At 36.6% G+C, this 27985-nt stretch overlaps 1 protein-coding gene across 1 annotated transcript; it reads left to right on the top strand.

The window, feature by feature from the left end:
* Positions 1 to 25: 25 nt before the first annotated feature.
* LOC149899507 (FHF complex subunit HOOK interacting protein 2A-like) lies at positions 26 to 25436 on the top strand. Its single transcript, XM_090113673.1, has 13 exons — positions 26 to 196; positions 548 to 688; positions 12582 to 12803; positions 13215 to 13619; positions 16509 to 16702; positions 17038 to 17143; positions 17307 to 17484; positions 17938 to 18059; positions 18764 to 18921; positions 19249 to 19377; positions 23411 to 23501; positions 24135 to 24853; positions 25210 to 25436. Exons 1-13 carry the CDS (start codon positions 152 to 154, stop codon positions 25319 to 25321), a joined length of 2622 nt encoding a protein of 873 aa, XP_089969799.1. The 5' UTR covers positions 26 to 151; the 3' UTR covers positions 25322 to 25436.
* Positions 25437 to 27985: the final 2549 nt, after the last annotated feature.

Genomic DNA, 27985 nt, shown 5'->3' with positions numbered 1-27985 from the left:
AGTATAGTAACTATGTATAATTGATTACTGCAAATTGTTAATTTATTCATTACAACAAATAGATATAACGATATCAAATAGTAACTCAAGCATTAAATTTGCTCATTATTGTAAATATGTGTTGATTCGTCGTACATCGTAATCACTTGAAATGTTAAGCAGATTTTCAGACGTACTGCAAACCGCTGCGGACGTAGTAAGTGTAAAAATATTAGCTAATTATACAATCATATGATAGCATTATTTATTTTATCTTAATTCAAGGTATAGTTTTATAGAATTTGAACTTAGATTTGAAAAGAAAATGTATATAGCACCCATAAAATTGTTATAAACATATTGTTATGGTTATGATCCGCTATTTTGCATGTCCTAATTTAAATTCAAATTACTTTTACACACCTGAACATTATTATTTATTTTATAGGTGAAACCTTGCTTATATTTATAATAACATAATTAAAATCGAATTTAACTATGGTATTTTTTAAAACAAACTATGTAGTTTTAAAAAATGAAAACATAAATATTCGTTTTTCTTTTGTAGTTAGCTCCGCCGGCGTCCCGTTATGAAGACTTTGAATACCACTGGAAGATGATATTAAATTTTTATCAAAATTATGATGAAAGCAGTAAAGTACATATTGAGGATACAAGAGTGCCACATCACTTGCACCAAATGTTCCAGGTGATTTTATCCTAATTTAGATTGATTTTTCTTTACAAAGGTATTATACCAATAAGAAGTATCATACTAATAAGAAATATGTATGTATATTCTATTAAAATTCATAGATTTTTATTGATATCATATAAGATATAAATAACATCCTGTGAAGTGTAAGGTACAAACTACAATATTATATAGATGTGCCTTCTTTATTGATTAATATAATTGGGGCATATATAATGATGGATTTAATTTATAGAATTATACTTAAAACAGAGACATTTATATAAGTCTTCAATGTTAAATTAAATAATTACTATGAAGTAGATCTGCTTTAATAGTAATCTTTAGTGATAGCTAAGTGTGATGTAATTAATATTGTTATAGATTGTGACGATATAATATTAATGTAAAAGGGGTGATAGACGTGAAAGTAAGTACGCGAACTTGTGGCTCGATGACCTTTTTCGCTCGTGTATCACCCCAACTACGCGTACTTAAAAACCGTCGAGTAAGTTTGTTGACGATCCAACATGTTTGAAATTTTACTAGCTATAATAGGTGTTACTAAGTACAAAAGTTCATCATATAACGGCTCAGGCATCCTTAAATAATTAATGTAATTACGCAAGTCTTCCTTCTCTTCACGTAACTCCTTCACCAAATTTACGTGGGATAAACTGGCTTACAAATATACTTTTGTAAGCCAGTTTTTCACCCACTTTTGCTGATTTCGTTTTCTTCTTTTAGTTTTATGAAAATAATTTAATATAATTAATATGAATGAATATAATATAATTGAATATTGGCGAAGGTATCTTTGAATCACGCCAAGGAAGTTTCACTCCTGACGCGTGGGCTCGGAGCACGCGCTCTTTTTTTGTAAAGTACCCTCAAAATATAATAGTAAAAACGAAAATGTCCTTCAATTTTTGTTTTGTTAGAATGCTATTTTCTTAAAAATTAGTGCTGGTTATTAAATTAAAAATGTCTCAACAACCAACAACCAACAACGAACAACGAACAACGAACAACGAACAACGAACAACGAACAACGAACAACGAACAACGAACAACGAACAACGAACAACGAACAACGAACAACGAACAACGAACAACGAACAACGAACAACGAACAACGAACAACGAACAACGAACAACGAACAACGAACAACGAACAACGAACAACGAACAACGAACAACGAACAACGAACAACGAACAACGAACAACGAACAACGAACAACGAACAACGAACATCGAACATCGAACATCGAACATCGAACATCGAACAACGAACAATGTGAATGTGAATGTGAATGTGAACATACACAAACACAAACACAAAGACGAACAACTAGGGCATGCAAAACCGAGTCCGGTTCCAAGTTTCTGAAACCCGGTTCCAAATTGATCTCAGAACCGGGTAGAACCGGGTTACCCGGTTCTTTTATCATACCTAAGAAAAAAAATACGAAATTAAACAAAAGTAACTGTAAAAGTACCTGATGGGCCTTTTATTTTACGCGGCTTGTGTCTTATTTTATTAAATTAATAAAGAAAGAAAATTTCAATACTTCTTTTTATTTATCAGTCTTATAAAAGTACCTTGTTATAATAATATCACATATTATAAACTTAAACCTTATTCATTCCTTATTCATAAACTGTAAAGCAAAAAACCGGCCAAGTGCGAGTCGGACTCGCGCTCCGAGGGCTCCGCACAAACCTATTTTTTATAATGTTGTAACTTTAAAATTTATGTTTCTAACATTTTCTCCTTTATCTGTGTTATAAGACTTTACTTTTACCAAATTTAAAGGCTCTGTGTTCATGAGAAGTACCCTGTAGGTTTTGAGTCCCATGCGAATGTCGAAATTTGCGGAAATTTTCAGCATTTACGGCTGTATCTTTTGATGCGTTGGCTTGTGAGTTTGACTTTTTCACAGCACTTGATGCTTGACCGAAGACTTGAGTATTCGATATAAATTTCAGCTTGATACCAAAAACAATAAAACCGGCCAAGTGCGAGTCGGGCTCGCGCACAAAGGGTTCCGTAGCAGCAAATATAATAAATTACAGTTAAATCAACCTATCTCAAAAACTATAAGAGATACTTTGATCAAACCAAAAATCGTTGAAAGAGTTAATTAGCATGCATCACCTCTATTTTTTTTAGAATTTTATACCCCGTAGTTATAAAAATAGAGGGGGGGGGACATACTTTTTACGACTTTGAGAGCTGATATCTCAAAAACCGTTCACTTTAAGAAAAATGTTTTTTAGAAAACTTTATATCATTTTAAAAGACCTTTCCATTGATACCCCACACGGGTATGTACATCGAAAAAAAAAATTTCATCCCTCAGTTACATGTATGGGGGGCCCCACCCCCAATTCTTTTTTTTACTATTTAGTGTCATATTTTTGTAGCGGTTCATACAACACATATTCTCATCAAATTTCATCACTGTTGTACTTATAGTTTCCGAGTAAATCGGCTGTGACAGACGGACAGACGGACAGACGGACAGACGGACATGACGAAACTATAAGGGTTCCGTTTTTGCCATTTTGGCTACGGAACCCTAAAAACATGACTGGATCATTATATGAAACAGTAAAATCAACAGCTTTTCAAAGTAATACACCCGTGAGAAACTTATAGCATCTAAGGTTAGACAACCAATCAGAGCCACGCTTGAGGCGTGGCACGAAAATTCGCGATGCACGTGATTCTGACGTTGCCAGATAGAATAAATTTGTTAAAATAATGCAGCAAAATATGAATAATACTTAATATTTTAATATTTTGGTCGGAACCGGGAGAACCGGGTTTTATACTATTCAGACCCGGTTCTCAAGAACATAAAAAAAACCCGGGTTTACCCGGGTTTTTCGGAACCGGGTAAACCCGGGTGCATGCCCTAGTGAGTGGGTAGAGGAGTGAGTGGGTAGAGGGAGTGAGTGTGTATAGGTAGTGAGTGGGTAGTGTGAGCGGGTGGCTAGCCTGAACGGGTGGGTAATTCACTCACACTACCCTACCTACTACCCACTGACTCACACTAAATACCCACTATCTCTACCCACTCACTCCCTCCCTCTACACACTCACTCACACTACCCACTCACTCCTCTACCCACTCACTCCTCTACCCACTCACTCCTCTACCCACTCACTCCTCTACCCACTCACTCCTCTACCCACTCACTCCTCTACCCACTCACTCCTCTACCCACTCACTCCTCTACCCACTCACTCACACTACCCACTCACTCACACTACCCACCACTCACTCGCACAGTGGGTAGAGGAGTGAGTGGGTAGAGGGAGTGAGTGTGTATAGGGAGTGAGTGGGTAGTGTGAGCGGGTGGGTAGTGTGAGCGGGTGGCTAGCCTGAACGGGTGGGTAATTCACTCACACTACCCACTCACTCACACTACCCACTCACTCACAATACCCACTCTCACTCAACCCACCCACTCACACTACCCACTGACACACACTAAATACCCACTCACTCCCTCCCTCTACACACTCACTCACACTACCCACTCACTCCTCTACCCACTCACTCCTCTACCCACTCAGTCCTCTACCCACTCACTCACACTACCCACCCACTCTGGGTATTGTGAGTGAGTGGGTAGTGAGTGGGTGGGTAGAGGAGTGAGTGGGTAGAGGGAGTGAGTGGGTAGTGTGAGCGGGTGGGTGGTGCGAGCGGGTGGCTAGCGTGAACGGGTGGGTAGAGTGGGTGGGTATTGTGAGTGAGTGGGTAGAGGGAGTGGGTAGGTAGTGTGAGTGAGTGGGTACAGGGAGTGGGTGGGTAGTGTGAGTGAGTGGGTAGTGTGAGCGGTGGGTAGTGTGAGTGTAGAGGGAGGGAGTGAGTGGGTAGAGATAGTGGGTATTTAGTGTGAGTCAGTGGGTAGTGTGAGTGGGTGGGTAGAGTGAGTGGATGGGTAGCGTGAGTGGGTGGGTAGAGGGAGTGGGTGGGTTGAGTGAGTCGGTAGGTTAAGTGAGTGGGTGGTTGAGTGAATGAGTGGGTGAAAGAAAGCATTTTCAAAACATGTGAATGTGTTTCTTAAATGGGATCCTAAAGTATGTTGTATCATGTATGATACTTATACAGGGTGTCAGTGAGTGGGTAGAGGAGTGAGTGGGTAGAGGAGTGAGTGGGTAGAGGAGTGAGTGGGTAGATGGAGTGAGTGGGTAGTGTGAGTGAGTGTGTAGAGGGAGGGAGTGAGTGGGTAGAGATAGTGGGTATGTAGTGTTCAGTGGGTAGTGAGTGGGTGGGTAGAGGAGTGAGTGGGTAGAGGGAGTGAGTGGGTAGTGTGAGCGAGTGGATAGAGGAGTGAGTGGGTAGAGGACTGAGTGGGTAGAGGAGTGAGTGGGTAAAGGAGTGAATGGGTAGTGTGAGTGAGTGTGTAGAGGGAGGTAGTGAGTGGGTAGAGATAGTGGGTGCAGCGACACCTCGCTCTGAATCGCGCAAGCGAAATGTTTTCGCTACAGAGCTATATATACAACTTTCCGACATCATCCATTGGGGCCTTCACGGCCGGCCAGTCGAGTAGACTGGTCGAGGATCCTCCCTTTTTCGATGGAGGAATTCCACCTTCCTTCCTCCACAGTGGTGACCCCTGACAGTTCACAACTCCTTCTGTCCATCCATGATGTCCATGCTCACCTATCCCTTCCCCGCCTACGATCACCGCCCGCCAGCCAGCGCACTCGGCTTCAAATGGAGTCCTGTCCACTACCATGTGCGATCGCGCATGCTTGGTCAGCTCCACAGCCATCCTCACTGCACACTCCGACTCACTGGAGCATTACACGCAGCATCACCGCACTCAGTTCCGACTCACTGTGAACTAGCGGCTTCCTGTTCCGACTCACTGGAACATACCTGGCACTGGCGAGGCAACTCCGTACTACGACCTCCGGTCTCGGAGGGGAGTCCTGCAGCGACACCTCGCTCTGAATCGCGCAAGCGAAATGTTTTCGCTACAGAGCTATATATACAACTTTCCGACATCATCCATTGGGGCCTTCACGGCCGGCCAGTCGAGTAGACTGGTCGAGGATCCTCCCTTTTTCGATGGAGGAATTCCACCTTCCTTCCTCCACAGTGCAGTATGTGCCGTCAGCACATTACAGTTACTTATTAGGTCAGGCATCATGTAACATTAATATGTATTCTACCAATTGTACTTCAGTCGTAAATTGGCTCCAATATAAAGAGGTTGTCAATCCGTTGTTTCATTTCCGCTATCCAAAATATATAAAGCCGCTACAATCTGGTGACCCCGACAAACAACAACGCCTGACAACGCGACAACCTGACAACGTATTTCATGACCTCGGACTGTACACGAAGCCATAAGAATATAAAAATGACAACTGAAAATAGAGCTCCGTCAGCAAGCCCAGCGTCCGAGTTAGCAACAGTAACAGTATCATCTAGAATACCGGAATTTTGGTGCGATCAAGCTCGCTTATGGTTCGTGCAGTGTGAAGCCATCTTAACACCTCAAAAACTAAGCGACGAGGCGAAATTTAACTTAGTCGTCACGAAATTGGGAAAAGACGTCATTCAACAAGTAAGCGACATATTGCTTCAGCAGCCCCAAACGAAGAAATATGACACCTTAAAAGCAAGATTATTAGCAGTGTATGAAGAATCAGAAAACCGGCAACTCCAAAAACTTTTGAGCGAAATCGACCTTGGCGACGAAAAACCCTCTCAACTCTTGAGGCGCATGCGAGATTTGGCCCGCGGAAAAATTCCCGATGAAACGCTGAGTATCATGTGGCAAGGTCATCTTCCAGCTGCAGTACGCTCCGTTCTCGCCGTCACCGACGTAAAAGATTTGGAAAATTTAGCTACGATTGCAGACAAAATTATGGAAAATATAAGACCTAATCAAATATCGGAGATTAGTAGCAAACCGTCGACGTCAGCTGATACCGTTTCCGTGCTGCAAGAGCAAATAGCTCAATTGACTCTACAAGTGATGGAATTACAGAACATTTATAGATTGCAACATAAAAAACGAAATTATAATTATCGTAATCGGTCTAGTTCGAGATCCCGTGGACGTAACATAATACGGCGTGAGCCGCGGAGCGCCGACAGTCTTTGTTATTACCACGCGCGATTTTATCATAGAGCTAACAAATGTATAGAGCCGTGTGCTTGGAATAAAAAACCTAAACAGCAGGAAAACTAGAAGGAGTGCAATCGCAGGCGGAGATTTGCACTATTAAGCCATCGCACCGCCTTAACATTACCGATAGAACATCGGGACTAAATTTTTTAATTGATACGGGAGCGAATATATCAGTGATCCCTGTGACTAAAACTGTGCATAAGCGACCGAAGTGCGATAATTACGAGTTATACGCTGCTAACGGAAGCGTTATAAAGACTTATGGTGTAAAGACACTTACATTAGATTTAAAATTACGTAGACCTTACCGGTGGACTTTTATTATAGCCGAAGTGAAACAAGCAATATTAGGTGCTGATTTTTTGGGACATTACAAACTTTTAGTGGACATTCATCGTCAAAAATTAATTGATACAGTGACAAACTTATGTGTAATCGGTTCAGTAACTTTGAGTAAACATATACCAGTGAACACAATCGACTTTAATCATAAATATAGTGATCTGTTATCGCAATTTCCGAACATTACTAAGCCAATGCGTTTCATAGAGACTCCACGACATTCTATAGTCCATCACATCGAAACAAGCGGCCCACCCGTATTTTCGCGACCGCGACCTCTACCGCCTGACAAATACAATAAAGTTCGCGCAGAATTTCAGCGAATGCAAGAGATGGGGATTTGTCAACCATCAAAAAGTTGCTGGGCCAGTCCTTTACATGTGGTAATGAAAAAGAACGGAGATATTAGACCCTGTGGAGATTATCGACGCTTAAATGCGATAACTAAACCGGACAGATATCCCATACCGCGTATACAAGACTGTACATACCTATTGGCAGGAAAAACTATATTTTCAAGGTTAGATTTGCAACGTGCCTATCATAATATTGGTGTCGCCGAATCAGATATTGAGAAAACAGCCATAACTACACCCTTCGGCTTATATGAATTTAAAAGAATGACTTTTGGACTTAAGAATGCAGCGCAGACATTCCAACGATTTTTAAACAACGTTGTGTTCCGTGACCTTCATTTTCCAACTGATTCCGAAAATGGCGAGAAAAGCGAGGAAAACGTTCCATTTTTATTTTCCTACATCGATGACGTCATCATTGCGTCATCAGGACACCAGAGCCATACGAAACACTTACGAATGGTTTTCGAACGTTTGAATGAGTTTGGAATCACTATCAATTTATCAAAATGTGAATTCGGCAAAACGGAATTAAGTTTTTTGGGATATAATATTTCACAACAAGGATTAAAACCATTAGAAGATAAGGTCAAGGTCATAAAAGAGTACCCAAAACCACAAACAGTCGAAGAATTACGACGATTTCTAGGAATGCTAAATTTCTATAGACGTCATTTACCTCACGCTGCAGAAGTACAATCAAAACTAAATCAGTACATACATAACTCCGGCAAGAAAGATAAAACTCCGATACAATGGACTGATGAAGCATCAACAGCCTTCGAGCAATGTAAGGAAAACCTTCAAAGTGCCGTTACATTGTCATTTCCCGCCGCAGATGCTACTATTGCTATCATGACCGATTGTTCTAGCACATGTGCCGGTGCAGTACTTCAACAGAGAGAAGGAAACTCATGGAAGCCTCTCGGATTTTTTTCACAAAAATTAAGCGAAGCGCAACAACGCTATAGTACATTCGATCGAGAGTTGCTAGCTATATACATGGCTATAAAACATTTTAGATATATGGTCGAAGGCAGGCCATTAACCGTGTATACTGATCACAAACCTTTAATACATACATTCAAAAAGAATACAATCAGCAAAAATGATACGCCGCGAAGATTACGTCATCTCGATTTCATACTGCAATTTTGTACATCAATCGAACATATAAGCGGATCAGAAAATGTAGTGGCCGATGCATTATCAAGGATAGCTACAATAGATATGCCATCGCCCATCGATTACGAAAAGTTATCAAAAGCTCAAGAAAATGATGAGGAACTCAAGTTATTACTACAATCGAAAAATCTAAACTTTAAAAAGATAATTTTACCGCCTAGTAACATGCCAGTGTATTGTGATGTAACTATGCAGAACGCAAGACCATATTTGCCCGAAGAATTTCGTATATCGGCTTACAACGCCATACATGGAATTAGTCATCCTAGCATACGTACGACACGAAGACTCTTGCGAGACAGATTTATATGGACATCTATAAACAAAGATGTTACCAATTGGACACGTGCATGTATAGAGTGTCAACGTTCCAAAGTACATAGGCATACTATTTCGCCTACTGGAACTTTTACGAAAAGCGACCGATTCGAGCATTTGCATATCGACATCGTTGGTCCTTTACAATATTGCAATGGTTATCGATACATTCTAACCATGATCGACAGAAGTACCTCTTGGCCAGAAGCTTTTCCCATAAAAGATATTACAGCAGAGACTGTAGCTGAAATTGTCTATTCAGGATGGATTTGTCGGTTTGGAAGTCCTATACGGATAACTACCGATCAAGGACGACAATTCGAGTCAAGTTTGTTTACAAATTTAGCAAAGCGAATGGGTATTAAAAAGATAAGGACTTGTGCATATCACCCGCAAGCGAACGGTGCTATAGAAAGATGGCACAGAGTATTGAAAACAGCTCTTATGTGTAGAGGCAATGCAGTCGACTGGGTTGGACAATTACCATCTGTTTTGTTTGGACTAAGGGCGAGTCTACGAGACGACACACAGACAAGTGCCGCCGAAATGGTTTATGGTGAAGCAATAAGATTACCCGGAGATTTTTTCCAGCTGCAAAGGCCTAATATTTCCGAGAATGAAACATTCCTTAGCCAACTGCGTAAAAAAATACACAACATATCGTCAGTTCCTAAAAGAGAGTCCAGTAAACGCAATATATTTGTTCATCCAGAATTGCAAAAATGCACACATGTATTTGTACGTTGTGACAAAATGGTAAAATCGCTGACACCTCCATATCGAGGACCTTTCAAAGTTTTGGAAAGAAATGATAAATATTTCAAAATATCACAAGCAGACAAAGAGAACATAATTAGTATTGATCGTCTTAAACCAGCCTTTATAATAAACATTGATGACAATAGTCCGAATACGGTAGCGCAAGCGCCTAATGTAAACAACTTGCCGACTGTAACACGATCAGGTCGCATTGTTAAACCTGTCGTAAGATTTAAATTGTAATTAGAAGTACTTACATGTTTATTTTATTTTTTATATCAATGCATTATGTTTATATTAACTTTTCAATTTTATTTTTACATTTATTTCTATTGTTTTATTTACATTTTTAACTGTATAATGTTGTTTTTTGCTATATACACTTTTATATACATTTTATTATATACCTTTTTCGATTATATTAGACAATTTTGAAATTAGAAATTTAAAGTTCATGCTAAAGATTATTTTTTATGTTTGTGATGATTATTATATTGTACAAGTAATGTTTACTGTTAAAAAAAATTTTTTTCAATGTATAATTTTTTTCCAAATTTAGGGGAAAGCTATGTGCCGTCAGCACATTACAGTTACTTATTAGGTCAGGCATCATGTAACATTAATATGTATTCTACCAATTGTACTTCAGTCGTAAATTGGCTCCAATATAAAGAGGTTGTCAATCCGTTGTTTCATTTCCGCTATCCAAAATATATAAAGCCGCTACAGTGGGTATGTAGTGTGAGCCAGTGGGTAGTGTGAGTGGGTGGGTAGAGTGAGTGGATGGGTAGCGTGAGTGGGTGGGTAGAGGGAGTGGGTGGGTTGAGTGAGTCGGTAGGTTAAGTGAGTGGGTGGTTGAGTGAATGAGTGGGTGAAAGAAAGCATTTTCAAAACATGTGAATGTGTTTCTTAAATGGGATCCTAAAGTATGTTATATGATACTTATACAGGGTGTCACTAGGGCATGCAGAGCCGAGTCCGGTTCCAAGTTTCTGAAACCCGGTTCCAAATCGACCTCAGAACCGGGTTACCCGGTTCTTTTATAATACCTCGGAAAAAAATACGAAATTAAACAAAAGTAACTGTTAAAGTACCTAACTAATGGGCATTTTATTTTACGCGGCTTGTGTCTTATTTTATTAAATTAATAAAGAAACAAAATTTCAATACTTCCCTTTAGGTATTTTATCAAAGTACCTTGTTATCATAATATCACATATAAACTTTAACCTAATTCATTAACTGCAAACTGTAAAGCAAAATACCAGCCAAGTGCGAGTCGGACTCGCGCTCCGAGGGCACTATTTTTTATAATGTTATAACTTTAAAATTTATGTTTCTAAATTTTCCTTTATCTGTGTTATAAGACGTTACTGTTACCAAATTTAAAGGCTCTGTGTTTATGAGAAGTACCCTGTAGGTTTTGAGTCCAATGCGAATGTCGGAATTTTCGAAAATTTTCAGCATTTACGGCTGTATCTTTTGATTCGTTGGTGAGTTTGACTTTTTCACAGCATCAAGGGACCGAAGACTTGAGTATTCGATATAAATTTCAGCTTGATACCAAAAACAAAAACATGACTGGATCATTATATGAAACAGTAAAATCAAATCTTTTCATATTCACGACAAATCTAATAAAAATATTTCAGTAGCCTAATTTTTGTAATTTTCGATTTTTTTTTGGTAATTTACAACCGTAGGAAACTTATAGCATCTAAGGTTAGACAACCAATCAGAGCCAAGCTTGAGACGTGGTACGAAAATTCGCGATGCACGTGAGTCCGACGTTGCCAGATAGAATAAATTTGTTAAAATAATGCAGCAAAATATGAATAAAATTTATATTTTAATATTCTGGTCGGAACCGGGAGAACCGGGTTTCATACTATTCAGACCCGGTTCTCAAGATCACCAAAAACCCGGGTTTACCCGGGTTTTTCGGAACCGGGTAAACCCGGGTGCATGCCCTACGAACAACGAACATCGAACAACGAACAACGAACAACGAACAACTAACAACGAACAACGAACAACGAACAACGAACAACGAACAACGAACAACGAACAACGAACAACGAACAACGAACAACGAACAACGAACATCGAACATCGAACATCGAACAACGAACAATGTGAATGTGAATGTGAATGTGAATGTGAACATACACAAACACAAACACAAAGACGAACAACGAACATCGAACAACGAACAACGAACAACGAACAACGAACAACGAACAACGAACAACGAACAACGAACCACGATCAACGAACAACGAACAACGAACAACGAACAACGAACCACGAACCACGAACATCGAACATCGAACATCGAACATCGAACAACGAACATCGAACATCGAACAACGAACATCGAACAACGAACAACGAACACCAAACCAAACCAATCCAAACCAAAACCGACCAGGGAGGACAGACCGTAGAGGATAAGATTTCAATTAAGTCATCGAAAACTGACCAAAATGCTCATAAAATAAAAGCTATTGGGTCTACCCAAATAATTTTTTTATGGGACTATTTCGAAACAATTCGGCAGACGGCATCCAACAAAATAAAAATCACGTAAATAGGTTCAGAAACATCGGCCAAATCAGTGTCCATACATAAAAATAAAAAGAGAGAGAGAGAACCTCCTCCATTTTTTAAAGTTGGTTAAAAATACATTAAGTATAATTAATAAACCATATTATAAATGTCTATTTTTTTACCTTATCTAAAATTACATTCATAGTATTTTTTTACAAGATACATTTTCCGACAGCTTATAGTCGATGAGGAGAAAGAACAGCAGGGCGGTACAGTAGGACCATGCCTAGAAGCAGTAGTACAAAGATCAATAGGAGTGTTAGACGCTCTAGCTGTACTTGCGGTAGCTGATCGGCCGCCTGGAGCAAGGGCGATGGCTCTAACACTAGCTACCACGTTGTTGAGACGAACGCAACGTCCGTGTATTAATAGCGCTCATGTTTATAGACCGTTGCAGGTGAGAATTATTTTATGTATTTTATGGTAAATTATTATTTTTGTGTATTGTGACGATTCAAAAACGCTTCATTAAAGAAGTTAAGTGAGTTTAAGTTGGATGCAAATGTGTAATATTTATGTGTATTGTAATACAGCAAATTATTGAAGATTAAACACTGTGTCCATCTTCTTATTGTATGAGAGAAGCCTATGGTTAATAATTAACTTGTGTTGAATATAATACATGGCATTGAAATTTTATCTTATTTTTAACATTTGAATGCGAGTATTAAAAACAAATTACTATGGATTATATATTGATATGATTAAATACATATAAACTTACGGATTATATGTATTTAATCTATGTCATTAAATAAATTATAAATGTTGTTGAATATGTATCTAAAATAATTCTGAATAATTTCAGAGAATGTTAGTACAATGCAACGAAAACCCAGCGTCCCCAACAGAGAAAGAAGAAGTAGAACTCCTCTTAACTCTATGTGGCCTTGTCAGAAAAGAGCCAGGTCTAGCAAACATATTCACAACTCCATTCGTTGAAGATAAAGCCACTTTACTATCGATACCTGAAGATATACAGAAGCTAATACCGTTGAAACGGAAATTAAGTACGCCAAAGAAGAATCCTTTATTCGATGTAGATATGACACCACCGTTGCGTAGTGTGGCGATAGTTAGGAGTAAGGAAGATACAACACCAAACAGTTCAGTTGTGGACGATAATGGCTCGTTGAAGAGTCAGAAGACTGTGTACGATGATAATGATAAATTTCTCTTGATTGATTTGTTATTGTCGTATTTGAATAGTGCTGTGAGTATGTGAAATACTTTTTATATATTTATTTTAGGACAAAGCTAGTCGTCCGCTAAACGGATGAATAAAATAAATTAGTCGTCCGATTACCGGATGAATAAAATAATTTAATCGTCCGATAACATCTATTTATCTATATAGTTAGGTTATCGGGGTTTCTTTGGAGAACTGCCGCACGTAGTATAGGTTTTTTGTGGGGGGAGGAGGGCACACGTTGTTATTTGATTTTTTTTTGCGCGTCGACGGAGCCCCGCTTCGCGGGGCTCCTATTTCTGTGTAGTTTTTTTTTTAAGAAACCTAACCTAACGGCTAACCTAACCTAACGGCTAACCTAACCTAACGGCTAACCTAACCTAAACTTGATTTTTTTTTTGCGCGGCTCCTATTTCTGTGTAGTTTTTTTTTTTAAGAAACCTAACCTAACCTAACGGCTAACCTAACCTAAACTTGATTTTTTTTTTGGGCGTCGACGGAGCTCCGCGAAGCGGGGCTCCTATTTCTGTGTAGTTTTTTTTTTTAAGAAACCTAACCTAACCTAACTTAACGGCTAACCTAACCTAAACTTGATTTTTTTTTTGCGCGTCGACGGAGCCCCGCTTCGCGGGGCTCCTATTTCTGTGTAGTTTTTTTTTTTAAGAAACCTAACCTAACCTAACCTAACCTAAACTTGATTTTTTTTTGCGCGGCTCCTATTTCTGTGTAGTTTTTTTTTAAGAAACCTAACCTAACCTAACGGCTAACCTAACCTAACGGCTAACCTAACCTAACGGCTAACCTAACCTAACGGCTAACCTAACCTAAACTTGATTATTTTTTTGCGCGGCTCCTATTTCTGTGTAGTTTTTTTTTTAAGAAACCTAACCTAACCTAACGGCTAACCTAACCTAAACTTGATTTTTTTTTGCGCGTCGACGGAGCCCCGCTTCGCGGGGCTCCTATTTCTGTGTAGTTTTTTTTTTTAAGAAACCTAACCTAACCTAACTTAACGGCTAACCTAACCTAAACTTGATTTTTTTTTGCGCGTCGACGGAGCCCCGCTTCGCGGGGCTCCTATTTCTGTTTAGTTTTTTTTTTAAGAAACCTAACCTAACCTAACCTAAAGGCTAACCTAACCTAACGAATTAAGGGCGAATATCTCGGTCATTTTTGATTTTAGAGAAAAGTTGTTCCTATAAAACATGCTTATATCAGAGGCGGCTCGCCCTAAGGAGCGCTGGTGCAGTGAACTCCCATAAATAATTATAATAAAATCATACTCCTTAATTTCATTATTAATATTAATTATTACTATTTAAAATCAATCGTAATCGTAAAAAAACTACTGTCAATACCAATGAATATATCCATCATTCCATCATTCCATACACCTAAATAATACTGTATATAAACAGTAACGCGCGAAGCGGTGCGCTCACGATTGCGCTCCAATGAAAAAATATTTAGTACATTTCCTAATACGAAATCCAATAGGAGTGAAAGAGAGGGTTTGCCAGTGCCCTGCGCGCGTGAAACAGAAGATTTTCTATGAAAAAATAGCAAAATTCGGAGCGCCGCTCCCGCAAACGTTGCCGGTTCGTTTTTACCGAATTCTATATTATAAACAAACACTCCACTCTCGAGTCAACTTCAATGCACGCGCGCGAATGCAAATTCGGGAATTTTCTAATTAAAATCATAAGATACGTGTTGAAATAGTCTGTAGTTATCAGTATTACTTGTGAGTGTGAAAATGAACAATTATAATGTGGCGTTCATTAAAAAGTGTGTTAAAACGTTACAAATTCGGCTTGAATTGAAAGCTAAGGGACTGCCACGGCCTAAACTTGACCTTACGCAAAAATGTACGACAAAAACGAAAACATATTATATGCGTGTGTTTAAATCCGAACAATTTTATGTGAAAACACCGTGGTTGTGTGGTTGTGATGAAAGCAACAACAGACATTTACGAATGTCTTGTCGCTTTAAGTTATAGATATTTTTGCACACCAAAAAGAAAGACGTAGGTATGTATTTCCTTTATAAGTAATTTTTTTGATAAATGTACTGCTTTACACCATGTATTTTCAGTGTTTTATTTCAAGTGAACACCCATAACATTTTGTCACGAGCCGCCTCTGGCTTATATTAGCGTAATCTTTACGATAAAACAATAATAAATAGGTGTTATAATGACACCAACTCCATCAAAAATTTTTTAAGTCCTGCGCCCCCTTTGCTTTAGACCAACCCAACTAGCTTTAGTGTTAAAAGGTTATCTATTAATCCGAATAATCGGACGATTAAATTATTTTATTCATCCGGTAATCGGACGATTAAATTATTTTATTCATACGGTAATCGGACGACTAATTTATTTTATTCATCCGTTTAGCGGACGACTAGACACTTCGTTTATTTTATTTCTATTTATTGATTCTGTATAATGAATATTTATAGATTTTTGTTGTTCGATTGGCATCATTTCAATGTACATACTACATAGTGTTAATTACATACTAGCTGCGTGCCGCGGTTTCACTCGCGCGCGTGAATGAGTTTTTCCTTTTATTCCTAATGTTCTTGTCGGAATATCGGTGTAAAAAATAGCTTAAGGAGTACCTTTTAATAACAGCTATCCATTAGTGAAATCCCGTCAAAATCGGTCCAGCCATGCCTGAGATTAGCCAAACAGACCAGACAGACAGACAAAAATTGTAAAAATTACTATTTTGGTATATGTACTGTGTATTTAGTACTCGGTTATTTCAATATTAAAAACAGACACTCCAATTTCATTATTGGTATAGATGTACCAAGTTATCGGTATTTTGCAGTTTTTCTGATTATAACGTACATTATAGACTATGGCCTACGAAAAAACATTTAATTAATGATAATTTCTAGGATAACCAAGTGGTCCTCCGTGCTTGTGAGGGTATCATGATAGTATCCTCGCTCCCAGAGGACGATATAGCCAACCTGGTGACCAGCTGTAGTCCGTGCTGCGAGACGATTGTGGACAAACTGTGCGCCAAGTACCGGGCCATACCGAGTGACGTGGACCCCAGTGATGTCGACCACTTGAATATCACTTGGGCGTGAGTTTTTCTGAAGGGAAAGTCTGGGAAAAATTGCTAAGAAAAGTCATGACATTAAATGCAAATGTTTTCCAATTTTGCTCGTAATTCATTGTATTAGAACCCGTTTTTGCGTCTCACATTCACATTTTTTTCTATTCATTTCGAATCGTATTTGTGATATTTCATGTGATTCCCCACAAATATGATATTTCATGAGTTGAGGGTAGTTGGATTTTACTCTTTATTACTTTGATAAAAGCACATATTAATATGATTTTAACTGTGAAAATAAAGTCACTCAATAATGTTTCATAGCTTTGAGAAACATTGTATATTTTATTTATCATTTTCAGGTATGTAGCTCAAGATTTTGGTGATAAGGGCTACAACAAATTCCACGGGTACAGAGAATTGACTACTTTCTTTTCATGGCTCGATTACTGTGATACATTGATGAAGGTAAGACAACATTTATTTTGGTTGAAAAAGAAACACGTTTTTAATTGGCAAAATTAAAAACGATAAAAAAAATATTGACAAATTTAAGCGGTCTTATAACTGTTAGTAATATTAGTATAGAAAATAATTTAACCACATTTAGAAACAAACATTATTCATGCAGGAATGCCATCCGACAATCGCATCGCACCTAGCCCGCACATTCCGCTCGAACTTTCTAGAAAGTGTCGAAAGTTGGTTAGTGCCGGAGTCAGCAAAGTGCCGTCACCAGCACACGGCACTTACAACCGCTCTGCTGGCCAAGTGCTTGCGGGTCATCGACTCCACAGACCTGATCAGTGGTGAGTTCTCGGTCCTTCTAGAATGTTGTGGAACCTTCTAGATTCTAGAACATTCTGGAAAGTGTCGAAATTTTTCCAATTGTCGAGTAAATTTTGTCATAAACAAAAAACAAAGACTCACTTCGTAATATTGGTGTGAATGTGCGATATTAATAATTTGAATATAGACATCATACTTTGCCTATAACAGACAGCATAACATCCATACTAATATTATAAATGCGAAAGTAACTCTGTCTGTCTGTCTGTTACTCAATCACGCCTTAACTACTGAACCAATTTGCACGAAATTTGGTATAGAGATATTTTGATACCCGAGAAAGGACATAGGATAGGTTTTATCCCGGAAATCCTACGGGAACGGGTTTTTCTTTGATAACGCGGGCGAAGCCGCGGGCGGAAAGCTAGTAGATAATAAATCTCAATTCCAAAAGCATTATCTTTTTCTTTTAGAGTTCAGTAACTGGTTGGTCGGAGATGGAGAGGTGTCGGAATGGCCTCTGTTACTGACGCTCATAAATAACTGCCTTACTGATGATTACGATCTCTCTTTAGAGACACTGCGGTTCTTTGAGGTAAGTCTAACAGAACAGGTATAAAAATTAATTTTTTTTTGTTAAAAATTCTTTTACTGATGTTGTAAATTAAATGCAATTAAAGAAATTGCAAAAAAAGTTTTGTTTTGTCGCTATTATAAAGCGAAGGGTACCGTTTGGAATTTTTTCTATTCTTGAAATTCTTCAAATATTTGTCAATCGTCATGTGAATTAATTTTGTGAAAATGTGATGTGAAAATTTTTTCTTGTTTTTTTCGTTATTGATGGTCATCCAGACTCACAATCACTACCAAAAATTGTCCGAAGCAAAAGTCTGCTTATGCATGTATTAGAGAGATTTTTCTAATGAGCGATTCAATAGACTTTGAACATTACTGTCACGACATAAGGTGTTAGTCTCGCCGTATAATGAATATTATACGGCGGCATTCGGACATTTCTTATAACTTTTAAATAAGACATTATGCGTTTAGTTGGATATCATAAATGGCTTTAAAGTGTCGTCAAAATAGTACTACAGGCATTGTATAACATTATGAGTTTATTTCGTGGCAATAATGTTCAAAGTATATTGTATCGCTTATTAAAAAACACAAACATAATTTAATTCGCAAGTCTGCCTACAGTAGATTTTTAGTTTGGACAATTTTAAAACGTGATTGTGAGTTTCGTATAGTTTATAGTATGTCAATGACATAAAGGTGAATGTACATCGTCCACAGACGATAATAGAGCGGGGTACAGAACACAGCATGGACCGCATAGTTGTGTCCCGGGTTGTGTCCCGCGGGTACCTGTGCGGGGCCGCGCCGCGCGTCGACAGCGACGAGCGGGACCGCCTCAACGATGTGTCCTTCCGCCGCGAGCGGGACTGGAACAGGTGCGGGTGGGGAATAAGGGGGATAGGGTACAGGGTACAGGGTGACACGGGGTACATAGTGACATAGGGTACATAGTGGCACGAGGCACAGGGTACATAGTGGCACGGGGTACAGGGTACACACTGGCTCGGGGCACGGGACACAGGGTACACAGTGACACGGGTCACCGGGTACAAATTGGCACGGGGCACAGGGTACGAGTGGCACGGGGCACGAGACAGAAGGGGATCCGAAACGATGATGTTAGAAGAAACTAGTAACTTAACTAGTCCACATACAAAATGTATTCTATCACAACCACATAAAGTTCAATTTCCAATTTCCAGAGAGGCGATGAAACAACTAGAACATGAGGACGCAATCAATGAACAAATAAGCGACATTCTGTCTCACGAGGGTTTAGATAGCAAGGAACAAGGCGAGAATGTGGAAAACATACATCGAGTTATTAATAGGTATGTGGGTAGTTTGAAATAATTATTGAGGTGAAACTTCTTTAGGCGCGTTAAGAGTAAAATTTCAAGGTCGCGCAAAATTTTGGTATCTTTGAATCGTGTCAAAAAAGTTTCACTTCTGACACGTGTGCTCGGCACACACGCTCTTTTTTTAAGTAGTAGGTAGGTAGTTAAATTAAATTTATTATTTTGGTAGAAATAGAAAAGATGGAGATATGAGTACTTCAGTAGGCGCAAGGCTTTTTGTTGGAAGTATTGGTTTTGCTTCGCTTATCTAGAAGAAATTACTTCTTATATATAAAATTCTCGTGTCACAATGTTAGTCTGCATACTCCTCCGAAACGGGTGGACCGATTCTCATGAAATTTTCTGTGCATATCGGGTAAGTCTGAGAATCGGCCAACATCTATTTTTCACATGTACCACGGGCGAAGCCGGGGCGGACCGCTAGTATATCTATATTTAAAAACTAACATACTAGAAAATCTTATTAATTGGTGGATAAAAATAACATAACTATAACTACTGGGTCTAATGAATATACAATATTAATGTTCTCTCTTTCCCGCGACATCTTCCGTTTCGTCTTCGTCGTTTTCACTTCTTTATTTATTCTTATATATTTATGTAATTTTCTTATTATATTATAATATATTATACAGGGTGTACCAAAAAGTAGTGATATCTATCAGATAGCTACCCTGAAAATTTCATTTTATTATTCAGAAGGCTTCAATCGAAAAATTTAAATCTAAATGTGGTAAGTGCAAAAATTGAATTAACATGATGATCATTAAAACCAATAAATAGGTGTTAAATTACCAGAAATTTTTAAAATAACCCCGCTGTTGCTCAATGCAAGTGCGACATCACCGCAAAAAGTTGTCTTTTAAATGTCTGAATGCCCTTTTATCATTTTTAATGGTTTCTTCTGCTACTATGAATTTCCGGGTTATTTCGTCCAAATTGTGGCATTCTCTCAAGTAGCCGAGGTCTTTTTAGTATTCCCATTGAAACAAATCAATGGGGTTTAGGTCGAGGGACCGTAGAGGCCAGGCTTTAAGGCAGGCGTCACCGGCGCATGCGCAGGCTGCAACGACCAATCCATCTTTCAGGGTATCTTTGCCCTTTAGCCTGGCCTGCACGGTCTCCGGACATAAACCCTATTGATTTTTTTCCGTGGGGATACTACAAAGACGAGAGACTGCCACAATTTGGACGAAATAACCCGGAAACTCATAGTAGCAGAAGAAACCATTAAAAATGATAAAAGGGCATTCAGACATTTAAAAGACAACTTTTTACGGTGATGTCGCACTTGCATTGAGCAACAGCGGGGTTATTTTAAAAATTTCTGGTAAATAAACACCTATTTATTGGTTTTAATGATCATCATGTTAATTCAATTTTTGCACTTACCACATTTAGATTTAAATTTTTCGATTGAAGCCTTCTGAATAATAAAATGAAATTTTCAGGGTAGCTATCTGATAGATAGAGCAAGTTTTTAAAAGTCAAACGGAAATTTTTTTTTATGTGATTTTATTTTTTTACGGGCCCTTGAAGTGGTGAACATACTGGGTAATTTTATCTTTCTTGCCATTTAATTCTTTTTTTTATTCCATTCAAAGATCTAACGATAGTAAATGTTACCATACTGAATTGGCCTATCTTTCAGCTTAGCACACAAAAAAAAATCAAGCATCTTCCGCAATCATTGACGTCAGCATGAGTGAAAATATCATCGTACTCGGCGATAGGTGAAAAATTGAAAAAAACGTCATAACTCCGAAAATACGAAAAATCGCATAACATACATGGGGGTGATTCGGATAGCCCTCTAGGTCCTCTACCTCTCAGCTTCCGTTCATCACTACTTTTTGGTACACCCTGTATATCAATTTAAATCTCTATAACTAGTCACTTTTACATAATTTAAACGTTAACGTTATCCTAATACTAAAAATATAAATAAAATAATTAACAACAAATTTCATATTCTAGGCGACTCTTACGGCTTAAAACACGAATCGAAGAAATTATGGAGCTAGAGAATACAAAGGCTACACCTAACAATTAGTATTAAAAATAACATTAAAACTTTTGTTTAACATATCAATTAATATTGTTATAATAATTTATGTTTTACTAACCTGTGCTAAAAATAATCCAAAAATAATAATTGCCACAAAAATATTTGCAGGGTGTTTCAATTTAATTAAAATATTTATATGTATGCATGCAAACTAATTTTAATAATATTTAGTTTTTAGTTTTTAAAATATATTCGTTTAAATGTTAGAACCACTGTATTAAAATGTTTAATTGATTTAGTAAGAAATAAGCTATAAATTTATAAAGCATTTGAATGCCATAAAACCAAAAATATAAATTCAAAAAATAAGCTCATAATGTATTTATTTATAACTAAACACATTTGGAAGGGTACTAAAAAAATTTAGATACTAGTGGTAGTTGCTTTTTAACCGACTTCAAAAAAAGGAGGAGGTTATCAATTCGGCCGGTATGTTTTTTTTCTGTGTATATTTATGGTCTAAAAATTAATAAATATATTTTTTTTGCGAGAAATTTCGTTTGCCTATAACTATATTTTGGCCAAGGAATCTTTTGATAGATCTCGTATATTATTAGGTATAAGTATTTTTGCATTTTTATATGTTTTTATTTAATTATTGAATTAATAGAGCCATATGAGATCTGTAAATAATCGAGATTAATTTTTTTCCAAAGGAATTTTGCTCAAAAACTTTTTTTTACCTACTTCATAGTATTTGCCATATTTTATTTAAATTTATTTTGCGGAAAATAATTATTGTCTGCGTGTATATAATGTAAAAAATGACTTCCATAAAAGTATTTTTTTGTTAATATATTAAAAATAATATGGTGCAATGTTAGGTTAAGATTTAGTTATTATAATTATTAGTGTCTAATCGCATAAAATAAGTGATATGGATTTAAAATATTGTTTCATATACTGAAATAAAAAATCTGACTTTTCTGAATGTTTTCTGTGCACTTTTTTTCAAATATTACCTTCTTTCTTGTGCCTGTTCGCACTTTTTTTTCTTTACTATACATATACAGAGTGTAGATTTTACGTTGGCTAAAGTTTACCATGTGGTTAGGTTTCTTCACTGTTTTATTGTGGACATTCTAAAACAGGCTCTTGTATATTTTAATACGAAAAAACTTATGATGATGGTCTGGCAAGCATATTTTTGCGGTTACGCGGTAGGATGATAATATCATTGTTATTTGTTTGAAAGCACAATTTGTGACTTGCTCCTTTAAACTGTATTCGAAAAAGGTATATTGTGGTCTGAAAAAATATCTAGTCCATTTTGTCCAGTCCATTTTTTTTAGTTAATACTATAAGTAATGGAATTAAATATACACACAAATACGTTCATTTTAGTTTTTAATTTAAAAAATAATATTCCAACAAAATTTCCGCTGCTACGCCGCCAAAATAATCCTGCCGCTGCAAGATAGATGTATTCTCCAAATCGATTTAACGATTTATCAAAAGCAAGCCTGCATTTAACTAGCCTATATGTATACTTTCATTTTTTGCGAAAATTAGGCATAGGTACCTATTTCTTCTCTTTAAGTTTCTGAAAAAACATGTATTTTTTTTTCATTGAGTTACTATGTACTACGTACTAGAGAGGACATCGCTACTACACTATTTGTAACACGAGTTAGAGGCAATCGTCTCAAGCCATTTTATTGTTAAATTGATTAGTTTTAATTCATAATTTTATTCATATATTTTTTAATAAGATAAACAATATTTATTTGTTATATTGATTGGTTTTAATTTATAAGTAATATGAGGCTGAATATCTACAAAGTGTATGACTCACTAGCCGGCCCGCGCCGCCGCGCTTGTTGCACAGATTTTGTTCGTGGTGTCCTCTCTATAATAATACCTCAATGATTTTTTGTAATTTTTCTGCATTAAACGTTTAAAAGCAAACACGTGTTTCATTGTCCCCGTCCGTTACAGTTTCCTGTTGGTGCTGCCGCGAGCACTTCTCTCCGACCCGGTCGGCGCGGACTACGAGCACTATATACATGACGCGCAGAGGCATTATCAGGTAACTAGCTGTGCTCCGCGGTTTCACCCGAATTGCTTCGCTCCTGTTGATTTTAGCGAGACAATATATACCCTATACCCTTCCTCGATAAGTGGGCTATCTAACACCGAAAGAATTTTTCAAATCGGACCTGTAGTTCCCGAGATTAGCGCGTTCAAACAAACTCTTCAGCTTCATAATGTTAAGTATAGATTCGGGGGAAAAAAACTATGAATTGAGAAAAAATAAGTTCTTAAATTAAGTAATTACTAAGTTTAAATTTGCGGTTTTAATAGCAACTGTTTCACAGCTTTGTGTTTAATATACAGGGGGATGGGTTACAGAAGAAGTAATAAGAGCTTTCTGAGGTTATTTTAATTCATTATCAAGAAAGGTCTTAGGATCTTAGGATTTAGTATACCTAAAATATGGGATCAGGAGTAAATTAAGGGTAAAAAATCAGAATAAATGCAGATGATGTTTCAAAAATAGATGAACTATTAATCTAATCGTTTAAATTTACAATAATATTTTACAATAATATTCACGTAGAAGTCATCACGATGGCGAATTTTCAATCTAAATTGAGTTTTCCCATTTCACTTTCTTCTATGTGTCTATGCTATCTATGCTATAGTCTAGTAAATTTCGCAGCTCTGGCTGGACATAACAGCGTCATACCATTGGCCCACTGAACCCAACTGGATGGACAATACAGCCAGTTCTACACACAGCTACGATAGTCGACCAGAAGCAGACATACATTTAGACGCTTTCGACACTTTACACGTAACAGAAAGCAAAAAACACACGAACAAACTAGACAATATTCAATATCAAAGATCCCATTCAACAGCGTCGACCAGTTCGTGCACAGATAAAACAAATCCTACAAACAAATGTCATCTAAATACAGATAATGTAGATGTCAAAAGTGACACGAGTGATGCAGATAAAAAATATGACATTTGCGTAGTGACAGATAACAGCACAGATAAGAAACGGAAATTTTCTCAAACTTTAGTATTACGCGGGAATGAAGTACAATCGAATGTTGATGAAGATTTTGACGAAGGACCTTTTTTGAAGATGCTCTTAACGCTGCTATCTCGAATGCCAGATCAGCCGTATCAAGTGAATTTGCACCTTACGTCTATAATATCAAAGTTGGCTCTTCTGCCACATCCGAATTTACATGAATATTTCTTGAATCCAAATTTACCAGTCGCAAAGAATACTCGCACGTTGTTTAAGACGATGCAAGAGGTAGCTAAACGATTAACCATGGAAATACCAAGATTGAAGAATTACAAGAAAATCATTGAAAATACAAGATTGCAGCTTATGAGCGAGGATCCGAGTTATGATGAAAGGTTAGTTTTTTTATACATAAGCCTCATAGATAATTTTAAACTTTTAAATAATCTAAAATCAATGGATGTCATGTCAGTGTGGGTTGCATGTTTGAGTGTTCTAACAGACCTTTTACTAGGAAGGAAATTACTCCATATCTTTTATCGTAGGTTCAAATTAAATTTGTAACCATTAGAACGGGATTTTTAAATGATAAAAGTTAAATTTATAATTTATAAATAACTAATTAGTTAATAGCGTGTTGATCTCAATTATTTTTTTATCATCATTTCAAAGTACATTTTGTATTTATAATTTAACCCTCGCATACTTTTGATTTTGATGAAAAAGACATTAATTGAAATTTTATTTTCAGCGGGGAACATAATCAACTAGTGGAAAGCTTGATCGTTTTAGAAGAGTTCTGCAAAGAACTTGCCGCCATTGCGTTTGTCAAATATCAACATCTGATTCATATGCACAGATAATAACAAAAACATAGATAAAAAATATTTTTATATGGCAATAAAAAAAGTATTTTGCAAATTGTTAACGCTTCCGCTTTACGTACTTAAAGGATTAATAAAAAAATCGTTGATTTTTTCTAAAATGTATTTTGGTTATTGTGTTAAGCGCGTCATACACGGTGAAGATGCTATAATATTTTATCTTAAGATACTGTTATATTGCACGCCTCATAAGCGAAGCGTTGAGGTGGGTACTACTGTCACTTCGCGCAAAACATCTGATTTTTCAAACTTAAAATGTCTTTATGTATCATACATTGCACTTGTAAGATAATACATACACACACATATTAAGAAAAAACACTATTTTTAACGTTCATGATATTTTTGATGTCATTTTTGTTATTTAAACTAGTTAAAAAACAGTTTAAAAAAGTTCTGTCTTGGACGTCCGTGTGTCTGTATGTGCGGATCCTTTTTCTTGTTAACACGATAGCGACCGAAATACTTTACTAATCGAGTCTTTTTTTTTCTCTTACGCTTGAGTATGCTCAGGAATAGAACCCTTTCATTTTTCAGGGTCTGATTCGATGTGGTTTAATTGTTATTAAATAAACAAAAATAATAATTAATAAATATTTATTAAAAAAAAATTATGAGGCGTGCACTTTTGGATTTTCCAAATTATTTTATATTACAGTATCTTAAGGTATCCGGTATCAGCGTTCTGACCATCATTTTTCTTTTTGTCATTGCGTACTAAGACCCCTGTAGAACCGCCATCCTATTACAATTGATCCACAAAATTTCGGGTCAGTTGTAGCGGTTCTACAGGGGTCTTAGTACGCAATGACAAAAAGAAAAATGATGGTCAGAACGCTGATACCGGATACCTTAAGATACTATAATATAAAATATTACCGTATCTTAAGATAAAATATTATAGTATCTTCACCGTGTGCGACGCGCTTTAGATATTATTTGTATTTTTGTTCGTACTAGCTGTTGTAATTGATTATAATGTTAATGATAAAAATAATATAAAAATGAGCATTTAAAATATTGCATTTGTTTGGAAGCACGTGTTATTATATACAGCACAATCACAATATATTTTTGCAAGTAGATGAATATTTTATAGTACTTATAATATATTAGTAAAAAAAACTTACAAAATTCTAAATTTCATTCTTGTATTTTCTTGTTTACGAAAAAAAAATCGTAATACATAAAATTGAAATAAAATATAAGCAAAATCTTATGACGAAAAAAATACAATACAGTAAATGTTTATTAAAATATATTTATCTCGAATAGATTATGAAATTAATCTTACATTGTGTTCAATCATCAAATAGGATTATTTTTACATGTTACAAAAAATCTATAGCTATAGTCATAGATAGAGTGTGTATTTCATAAAGCAAAATTATTATTAAACTGTTATGCCAAATTCATCTTCTTATATATAAAAATGAATCGCAAAATGTGTTGGTAAGCGCATAACTCGCGAACGGCTGAACCAATTTCGATAATTCTTTTTTTATTATATTCCGTGAAGTACGAGGATGGTCTTTATGTAGAGAAAACGTAAATATGTACCACGGGCGAAGCCGGGGCGGACCGCTAGTATTACATACAATCCCATGTAGACTTGAAATGTTAATAAATTTTACCATTAGTTAAAACATCTTTTAAGTCATGCTTAAAATGGTAGTTTTTGTTATAAATTTTTTATCATCAAAATAGCGTTTTGTGAAAAAAAAAAACGATACATCTGACCATTTTGGTTGAGAAATCGATATAGGTACATATTTAAATTTCAATGATATTTGGCAGTTTGAATGCAGTCAAAGAGATCTCTATTTAAATAAAAATTAATCTGTTGGTAACCACTAAATTGATACACAGTATTTATACAATTACAACACACCTATTTATTATCATATTATTTATTAAAATTCTGCAGCTTATTTACAATGATTAGAACAGTTTTTGAAGTGAAACTTCTTTATCGGGGTTGGAAAAAAATTTAGTGTAACATTTTTTCGTTACGCGTGACATTTTTCCGTTATGCGCCATCTTTTTTTTATCCCTACCACGCGTGATTCGACATATTTCTGTAAAGTTGCATATAGTAATTTTTTTTTGAAAAATAAGGTCATAATGATGTTTCACTTCTTACGTGTGTACACTAGTACACGCACACATTTTTATATTTATTTAATGCTTAAAAAGTGGCGGTTTATTATATTATGGTAATATCGTTAAAATTATTTATATTTTTCCGATGCTATTGGTTGTAGATTATCAACTGACTTATCCTACTTTACTGCTTTATCCTTTAAACTGATCCCTCTTTGAGATCGTTCTCATATACGTTTTGTCTACAACTTGTTTCTACGAAAACAACTTTAGTTGTAAAATATAATTTTTGTGACTATAGCTTGTGTGTAGTGGCTTTAGGGCTGTTTATGTGCGCGGCGAGGCGGGGAGAGTACCGAGTAAAAAAAGTACGAAGTACCGTTCCGTTTCTTTCTAACTTCTAACTCGTGCTCTTTCTTACCCGGTCCCCGCCTCACCACACATGCCTACACCGCCCTACAGCCACTGCGGTCAAGCTATAGTAACTTTAGTTTTAAAAACATTGTTTAATTTCGTTGCGTGTTATTTTTCCTGATTATT

This window comes from Colias eurytheme, chromosome 20, assembly GCF_061535395.1.
Source record: "Colias eurytheme isolate Ceu_HAF_F1 chromosome 20, ilColEury1 Martin Lab GWU primary, whole genome shotgun sequence".
Classification (NCBI taxonomy): domain Eukaryota; kingdom Metazoa; phylum Arthropoda; class Insecta; order Lepidoptera; family Pieridae; genus Colias; species Colias eurytheme.
This window is presented reverse-complemented; position numbering and strand designations above follow the sequence as displayed.

Bases quoted from the DNA above. Each gene is read 5' to 3' on its own strand.
- LOC149899507 (XM_090113673.1), top strand. From the start codon at position 152: ATGTTAAGCAGATTTTCAGACGTACTGCAAACCGCTGCGGACGTA. The intron at 197-547 runs GTAAGTGTAAAA...TTTCTTTTGTAG, and splicing joins TGCAAACCGCTGCGGACGTA to TTAGCTCCGCCGGCGTCCCG. The intron at 23,502-24,134 runs GTAACTAGCTGT...TAAATTTCGCAG, and splicing joins ACGCGCAGAGGCATTATCAG to CTCTGGCTGGACATAACAGC.